Consider the following 10,000-nt stretch of genomic DNA (forward strand, 5'->3'; position numbering starts at 1 on the left):
CCTCCATCCTTCTCACACACACCTCTATCCTACATACACACACACACCTCTATCCTTCTCACACACACTTCCATCCTCCACACACACACACACCTCCATCCTTCACACACACACCTCTATCCTACATACACACACACACACCTCCATCCTTCTCACACACTTCCATCCTCCACACACACACCTCCATCCTTCACACACACACCTCTATCCTACATACACACACACACACACACCTCCATCCTTCTCACACACACCTCTATCCTACACACACACACCTCCATCCTTCTCACACACACCTCTATCCTAAAGTACATACACACACACACCTCCATCCTTCTCACACACACCTCCATCCTCCACACACACACACCTCCATCCTTCTCACACACACCTCCATCCTTCTCAGACACACCTCCATCCTCCACACACACACACACACACACCTCCATCCTTCTCACACACACCTCCATCCTACACACACACACCTCCATCCTTCTCACACACACACCTCTATCCTACTGTACATACACACACACACCTCCATCCTTCTCACACACACCTCCATCCTTCTCACACACCTCCATCCTCCACACACACACACACCTCCATCCTTCTCACACACACCGCCATCCTTCTCACACACACCTCTATCCTACACACACACACCTCCATCCTTCTCTCACACACACCTCTATCCCACACACACACCTCCATCCTTCTCATGCACCTCCATCCTCCACACCCACACACCTCCATCCTCCACACACACACACCTCCATCCTTCTCACACACACCTCTATCCTGCATACACACACACCTCCAACCTTCTCATGCACCTCCATCCTCCACACACACATCTCTATCCTACACACACACACACACACACACACCTCCATCCTTCTCACACACCTACATTTAGATTTCCAGCATTTAGCAGACACCCTTATCCAGAGCGACTTACATTATCTCATTTTTATAACACTGAGCAATTGAGGGTTAAGGGCCTTGCTCGGGGGCCCAACAGTGGCAGCTTGGTGGTCCTGGGATTGAACTCACAACATTCCGATTGGTAGCCCAACACATTAACCACTAGGACACTACACGCCTCCATCCTCCATACACACACACACACACCTTCATCCTTCTCACAAACACCTCCATCCTACATGCACACCTCCACCCTCCACACACACACCTTCATCCTTCTCACACACACACCTCCATCCTCCACACACACGCACCTCCATCCTCCACATACATACTTCCACCCTCCAAACACACTTCCATCCTCCACACACACAAACCTCCACGCTCCACATATACACACCTCCATCCGCCACACACACCTCCATCCTCCACTTACACACACCTCCAACCTCTACACACACACACCTCCATCCTCCACATATACACACTTCCATCCTCCACACACACACCTCCATCCTCCACACACACACACCTCCAACCTCTACACACACACCTCCATCCTCCACATATACACACCTCCATCCTCCACACACACACGCCTCCATCCTCCACACACACACCTCCATCCTCCACACACACACACCTCCATCCTCCACACACACACCTCCACACTCCAAATATACACCTCTATTCTCCTCTCACACACACCTCCATCCTCCACACAGTGAAGCACACCCACTTTAAAATTATAGTCATTGTGCACCAATTAGAGGGCAGTAAATGGCATTTTTTTCCTACCATGAAAAGAACTGCATCTGTGTGTGTGTTTGTGTGTGTGTGTGTTGTATGCATATTAAAGCGTGAAATGTATGGCATATCATCATCTCAGCACCTGGTTCCCATGGAAACACACAGACTAAGGGTGCATCTGAGAAGTGACAAAGAGTAATGAGTGAGTGTGTGTGTGTAAAAATAAATAACGGTCCATAACTGGCACCCCCTCACACACCCCCAGACACACACCCCCCCTCACACACACACACACACACATAAAACACACACACACACCACATTAGTAGTTCATGTAGTTCATCAGAGGGAAAAGCTTTCTTTTGTTTTGGCCTGTGTGTGTGTGCGTGTGTGTGTGTGTGTGTGTGTGTGTGTGTGTGTGTGTGTGTGTGTGTGTGTGTGTGTGTGTGTGTTTCAGCAGTGGGAATAGTCTTTATAGTATTTGAGGGTGTCAGACAGAAATATCTGCTCTGAATCAGAATGAAAAAAGCACACACACACACACACACACACACACACACACACACACACACACACACACACACACACACACACACACAGCAAGTAAGCAGTAACTCACCATCCATGGCGTACTTCATGTCCATTGCAAACAGGTTCCACATGATCTCTGCACTGATTTTGCCCATGTTCAGCTCCTGAGGGAATCTGCAGATCACATGAGAAACACCATTAGTGATTTATTCACTGATTCAATTAGGCAGTGATTCATTCAGTTACTGATTTATTCAATGATTCATGCAGTCACTGATTAATTTATTCGTCCATTCATCCATTCATTAATTCAGTTGCTGATTCATTAATTCACTGATTCATTCAGGTACTGAATCATTCACTGATTCATTCAGGTACTGAATCATTCACTGATTCATTCAGGTACTGAATCATTCACTGATTCATTCAGGTACTGAATCATTCACTGATTCATTCAGGTACTGAATCATTCACTGATTCATTATTTCACTGATTCATTCAGGTACTGAATCATTCACTGATTCATTCAGGTACTGAATCATTCACTGATTCATTCAGGTACTGAATCATTCACTGATTCATTATTTCACTGATTCATTCAGGCACTGGCTCTTTCTCTTCCACATTGGTTTCAGTCAAATAAATTTACACTCACTAGAGGACTGGGAGAGAGATTTGAACCCTGGCCATCGTCCAATCCTGCAGGTTTCCAGTCGAATCCGACCACCTGATACATTTCATCACCAGTTTATAGACCGAGACCAATTAATTATAAGAAGAAAACCCTGCAGGCGCACAGGTCTGTGTGGATTTAATCAGACGTCACATGAGTGATTATTTTCACCAGGCTTTAAAATTCACACACTGATTAGTTCAATCAGATGTGTTAGATTAGCTAAATTCTGCAGAACGGTGCACACAAACATGCCCACGTCGCTCACTGCTCACACTGATGCTCTAATCTCACTGGGAACGTGATCATCTTTTCTGCTGGGCTCCTCAGAAGCTTCTCCAGGAGTGAATTTCACTCACTCTCTCATCTTCTACCGCTTATCCGAACTACCTCGGGTCAGGGGGAGCCTGTGTCTATCTCAGGCGTCATCGGGCATCAAGGCAGGATACACCCTGGACGGAGTGCCAACCCATCACAGGGCACACACACACACACTCTCATTCACTCACACACTCACACACTACGGACAATTTTCCAGAGATGCCAATCAACCTACCATGCATGTCTTTGGACCGGGGGGAGGAAACCGGAGTACCCGGAGGAAACCCCCGAGGCACGGGGAGAACATGCAAACTCCACACACACAAGGCGGAGGCGGGAATCGAACCCCCAACCCTGGGGGTGTGAGGTGAACGTTTATTTCTAATGCAACTGGTTCCCCTGCAATCTTTACCATCCGAGATCAGACACAAGGAGAGACAGAAGGTAAAGCTGCTGCGTCTCATTTACATAACATCTGTATGCATCACCTGGCCCCGCCCACTTTTCAACACGCTGTGTTCAGACTTTTCCAGATTCCACAGGCTGTAATACATAAAAATAAAACGTTTAAAGAAATTCATTACACCGCCTGGGTTAATTCTGATCTCATGCTAAGTCCCGCCCACTTTTTTTGGTTGCTCCGCCCTCGGATGCTAAAAATACGCCGCTAATGAGAACGCACCGTAATAAATTTCGCTCCTGATGCCATTTGACGTTGTGTGGGTTATTTTCTGTAACGTCAGTGCAGTCGAACTCTTCCTCTACCTGCTGTAACTCTGTCAAGTGCAGAAACTCAAGCGGTTACACAAATAAACTTTATACACGTAACATATAAGTTTATATATAAACTAGATCGCAGTCCAAATCAGAGCGACAGGGAATGACTGGAGGGAGTCAGAGCTCCACTGACTCTGACTCTGACTCTGACTCTGACTCTGACTCTGACACACTCCATGTCATTCTGTGTTGTTCCACAGCATTAAGCTGTGACTGACTCGCATCTGAAAAGGAAACTGATTTTCTGGGTGCTGAAGAATGCTGAAAACTATGCATAAAAAACCCCCAAAAGGATCTGGGGAAGTCGTGGCCTAATGGTCAGAGAGTCTGACTCCTAACCCTAAGGTTGTAGGTTCGAGTCTCGGGCCGGCAATACCACGACTGAGGTGCCCTTGAGCAAGGCACCGAACCCCTCAACTGCTCTCTGGGCGCCGCAGCATAAATGGCTGCCCACTGCTCCGGGTGTGTGTTCACTGCTGTGTGTGTCTTCACTGCTGTGTGTGTGTTCACGGTGTGTGTGTGTTCACTGCTGTGTGTGTGTTCACTGCTGCGTGCGTAATTAATTTGTTATACCGGGTCTATTATGTTGCCTAGCAACCAGGTTAACACGCTAGTTTGCAATGTTGGGAGAATTGTTTAGAGAGATTATTATTGATATGAAATAATTGATTAAACCCTAGAGCCACTTTCTAACAGCCAGTCGGTGGCGTGTGACGTGACTGTTCAGTAGGACGTGAGGGAGGAAGTTCAGGGAAACGTACGTGTTAGAAGATTTATTTTGTTGTGACACACGACACTGTGTGACACACACACGTACACTGTGTGAGATTAGATGGAGGATTGGGCTCCACGCCAGTCCACAAATGTCCTACACAAACTTGTAGAAGTATCAGTCACAGTCTCTTCTCTCCCTCCTATCAGTCACAGTCTCTTCTCTCCCTCCTCTCAGTCAGTCTCTTCTCTCCGCCCTCTCAGTCAGTCTCTTCTCTCCCTCCTCTCAGTCACAGTCTCTTCTCTCCCTCCTCCCTCCTCTCAGTCAGTCTCTTCTCTCCGTCCTCTCAGTCACAGTCTCTTCTCTCCCTCCTATCAGTCAGTCTCTTCTCTCCCTCCTCTCAGTCAGTCTCTTCTCTCCGTCCTCTCAGTCAGTCTCTTCTCTCCCTCCTCTCAGTCACAGTCTCTTCTCTCCGTCCTCTCAATCAGTCTCTTCTCTCCCTCCTCTCAGTCAGTCTCTTCTCTCCGCCCTCTCAGTCAGTCTCTTCTCTCCGTCCTCTCAGTCAGTCTCTTCTCTCCGTCCTCTCAGTCACAGTCTCTTCTCTCCGTCCTCTCAGTCACAGTCTCTTCTCTCCCTCCTCTCAGTCAGTCTCTTCTCTCCGCCCTCTCAGTCAGTCTCTTCTCTCCGTCCTCTCAGTCACAGTCTCTTCTCTCCGTCCTCTCAGTCACAGTCTCTTCTCTCCCTCCTCTCAGTCAGTCTCTTCTCTCCGTCCTCTCAGTCAGTCTCTTCTCTCCGTCCTCTCAGTCACAGTCTCTTCTCTCCGTCCTCTCAGTCAGTCTCTTCTCTCCCTCCTCTCAGTCAGTCTCTTCTCTCCCTCCTCTCAGTCACAGTCTCTTCTCTCCCTCCTCCCTCCTCTCAGTCAGTCTCTTCTCTCCCTCCTCTCAGTCACAGTCTCTTCTCTCCCTCCTCTCAGTCAGTCTCTTCTCTCCCTCCTCCCTCCTCTCAGTCAGTCTCTTCTCTCCCTCCTCTCAGTCACAGTCTCTTCTCTCCCTCCTATCAGTCAGACTCTTCTCTCCCTCCTCTCAGTCAGTCTCTTCTCTCCCTCCTCTCAGTCACAGTCTCTTCTCACCCTCCTCCCTCCTCTCAGTCACAGTCTCTTCTCCCCCTCCTCACTCGGCCCGTTAGCTAATCTGCCCTCCTCAGAGAACCTCTTCCAAACTTGGAGAACAAATTAAAACATTGGCTCCTTTTAGATTCCTGGTCAATGCCTGAACACACAGGATCAGATCTTCATGTTCATTAGCCGTGTCCTGGACGGCCCTTTTTCATGGAAGAAACTTTACAGCGCGGTGCAAATCTCTTACTTAATGAATAATGACACTGAAGCGCAGTGCGAACCCTGGGTGTGTTTCCATAGCAACATGGCTGCGATTTAATAGTGTACAGGAAATGAACAGCAGCTCTAATCTCTCTCTCTCTCTCTCTTTCTCTCTCTCTCTCTCTCTGTCTCTCTCTGTCTGTATCTCTCTCTCTCTCTCTCTCTCTCTCAGCATTCCTAATCTAAGAACAGTTTGGTGAGAACTGATGAGTCGAGTCCAAACTCAGTAACGTAGCGAATGTTCAAAAACTAACCCAACATTTGACTCTAGTTATTATTATTATTATTATTATTATTATTATTATTATTATTATTATTATTATTATTACTACTATTATTACTACTATTATTACTTTCTGTTATTTCTTTGTATTTTTTCTTTATTTAAAAACCAATTATTAAACACTGAGACAAATCCATCTAGGATTGGGAGAAAAATAAAATCTGACCCATACAGAGTTCCAGCGCAGAACATCAGCCAAGAAAAGTTTTACATTTAAGATTTCCTTCTTTATACGTGTGTGTGTGTGTGTGTGTGTGTGTGTGTGTGTGTGCCAGAGCTCTGAGGCTCACAGGGTTAAAAGGTAAGAGAAATGTGTAAAGAAGCCAAACATTTCCCAACGTTAATGCGAAAGAAATCATAGGTTTGGCAGTAGAAGTTATTTTCCTGTCATGAGAATTTGGCAAAACAACAACAACAACAAAAAACTGCTGAAAAGTTTTCCGCTGTTTATCGAGTTTATAGTGATGACATAATCACGTCGGAGTGAAACGATGAGTAAAAATCTGAGTGTGAGATAAATCATTCTCCATCTGTTAGAAATGAAGGTGCAGCAGAACTGTTCTTTCTTCTCTGTCCCGGTTCTGTTGCTGTTTCTTATTATTAATAATTCATTAAAACATTTATTAAATATCACATTGGACATTTTTTCATTGAGATTTTTATCCGATCTCGACGTGAAACGTGTCTAGGCTGTGACATCATCATTACGGAACAGGAAGCTGGGTTCTCTCAGGTGTCAGGTCAGATGGGTTATACTGATACGTTCTGGTTTCTATAGCAACGACTCATTCACATGAGAGGGGTCTCTCAATGTCAGGGGTTACTTTTACACACACACACACACACACACACACACACACACACACACACACACACACACACACACACACATATAAAGAAGGGAATCAAATGAAAAACCTTTCTCACGTCTCCAGGACAGAGGAGATTTCTGGTTTCTATGGCAACGTAACAAACTTTAGGATCGAATAAAGCGAGGCTGGTGAAGGTTACAGCTGCTAGAACGTGTGTGAGAACAGGAGCTGAAACTAGCTTGATGAAGGTTGTTTACTACAGAGAGACTGTAGTTTGTTGTGAGGTTGTTGTGCTGTAAGAGGATTGAGGTGTGTGAGGGTTGCGTACTGGTTGAGGACAGGTGTGTACGCCGTCCTGTCCTCGTCGATCACAGACACCATCAGCGTGATCAGCTTTGGCCAGAAATCCAGGTTCTTTATTGATGGCCCTTGTTCCTCACGCGGCAGGTCCTGCTTCTTTGTCTGAAACCAGAGAGAAAAAGACAGATTAATAAGGACAAGCCGTATTTCCTCTCGTCCTTGTTCCCGCTTCTTCTCCCCTGCAGGAGATCTGAATAATTCACATGAAAAAGCGGATCCAAGACCAGAACATTCCAGCTCTGAGTTTCACCATGCTCGGGCCCTGAAGCTTCCTCCGGGCAGAAACCAACAGGCTCTGGTTCTCTTTCTCTCTCACACACACACACTCACACTCACACACACACAAACAGCGCATATTAAACCCATACTGAACACCTCATTAGGAGGTTCATAAATAATGCAGGTGTTACATTCTGTCCACTTCACTGTATCTACAACTTCACCAGCTTCTATTTTGAACTGAGCAGGTTGTAAATGGAGCACTGCAATATTACAGCTGCAGTTCTACAACCCTCATCCTGCTTCATATTGAGTTCTAGATCCATCAGCCTGTTTTACGATGATGTTTTCACCCTTCAGTCTGTAGAAGTTTTAGAAAATTTGAAAAATTGTCATTATCGTTATCATTGTCATTAATATCATTGTCATTATTGTCATTGTCATTATTGTCATTATTGTCATTATTGTCATTGTCATTATTGTCATTATTGTTATTATTGTCATTATTGTCATTATCATTATTGTCATTATTGTCATTATTGTTATTGTCATTATTGTCATTGTCATTATTGTCATTATTGTTATTATTGTCATTATTGTCATTATCATTATTGTCATTATTGTCATTATTGTTATTGTCATTATTGTCATTATTGTCATTGTCATTATTGTCATTATTGTCATTATTGTCATTATTGTTATTATTGTCATTATTGTCATTATTGTTATTATTGTCATTATTGTCATTATCATTATTGTCATTATTGTCATTATTGTCATTATTGTCATTATCATTATTGTCATTATTGTCATTATTGTCATTGTCATTATTGTCATCATTGTTATTGGCATTATTGTCATTGTCATTATTGTCATTATTGTCATTATTGTCATTGCCATTATTGGCATTATTGTCATTGTCATTATTGTCATTATTGTCATTATTGTCATTATTGTCATTGCCATTATTGTAATTATTGTCATTGTCATTATTGTCATTGTCATTATTGTCTAGCAAAAAATAACCCCAAAATAACCCACCAAAAAACGGATGTCTAAATCAAATAGCTATATTTCCTGAAGCCCAGCACCTGAGACCCTGCAGAAGCCTCTGAGGTTCAGCATTTTAAAGTACTGAAACGGTTTCCACATAAAATTCCTCGGATATGAAGCGGCTCATCGAGCGCCTGCTTCAGGAACGGATTTATTCACCACACTGCTGCTGGATAAGAGGAAAGGACACCGGTTTGCAGATTCCGTATTTCTCAAACCTTATCTAAATTAGCTCACACACACACACACACACACACACACACACACACACACAGCTGTCCATGTAGCTCAGATTTATTGCCTTCTCTCAGGAGACAAAACTGATTTTTCCACCGTGTCCATGTGTCAAGGCAGGATCTATCAACACAAGGGCTGGAATTTAGTGTGTGTGTGTGTGTGTGTGTGTGTGTGTGTGTGTGTGTGTGTGTGTGTGTGTGTGTGTGAAGTCATGAAGCTTTTATTGTCATTTACACCATATATAGATGTTGCAGTACACAGTGAAATGAGACAACGTTTCTCCAGGACCATGGTGCTATATAGACAAAGACAGAGCTAAGGACTTAGTAAGTAAAGTGCATCTGTGGCACCTGGTGTACACAGTGCAGGACAAAAGACAAATGTGTGTGTGTGTGTGTGTGTGTGTGTGTGTGTGTGTGTGTGTGTGTGTGTGTGTATGTGTGTGTGTGCGTGTGTGTGTGTGTTAGAATTAGCACCCTGATTAATAGAAAGTCATTTTCCAGAAGCTGCATTGAGTTCCATTAGGATTATGAAATAATCTACTGACTTCAGTATCAGACGTGTGTTCAGATTTGACACACGTGACATTTCCTTTAACCTACGAACAAATCTGATAGTGAATATATAACTTAATAATGGAGTTTCAGTCAGGTTTCAGGCCCCATCATAGCACAGAAACTGCACTTGTGAAAGTTACAAATGACTCGTTCATAGCTTCGGACCAAGACTGTATGTCACTATTAGTTCTACTTGACCTTAGTGCTGCATTCGACACTATAGATCACAACATACTCCTAGATCGCTTACAAAACTACACAGGTATTCACGGACAAGCTTTAAGTTGGATTAGATCCTACCTGTCTGATTGATACCATTCTGTAGAATTAAATGGTGAATCCTCCAGTTTATTACCAGTTAATTATGGGGTCCCTTAAGGATTAGTTCTAGGACCTCTGCTTTTCTCGAT

The 10,000-nt window shown here is 44.2% G+C and overlaps 1 protein-coding gene across 1 annotated transcript in view; it reads right to left on the reverse strand.

Annotated features, from left to right (window-relative positions):
* The window catches only part of LOC132851492 (protein unc-13 homolog C), a 158,299-nt gene that overhangs the window by 73,243 nt on the left and 75,056 nt on the right, over nt 1–10,000 (reverse strand). Inside the window, exons 18-19 of the mRNA XM_060878406.1 lie at nt 7,493–7,626; nt 2,297–2,382 (exon numbers count right to left, since the gene is read on the reverse strand). Coding sequence (XP_060734389.1) covers nt 2,297–2,382; nt 7,493–7,626 — 220 coding nt within the window. The remainder of the gene's footprint in view (nt 1–2,296; nt 2,383–7,492; nt 7,627–10,000) is intronic.

The sequence above is a fragment of the Tachysurus vachellii genome, chromosome 9 (assembly GCF_030014155.1).
Source record: "Tachysurus vachellii isolate PV-2020 chromosome 9, HZAU_Pvac_v1, whole genome shotgun sequence".
Classification (NCBI taxonomy): Eukaryota; Metazoa; Chordata; class Actinopteri; order Siluriformes; family Bagridae; genus Tachysurus; species Tachysurus vachellii.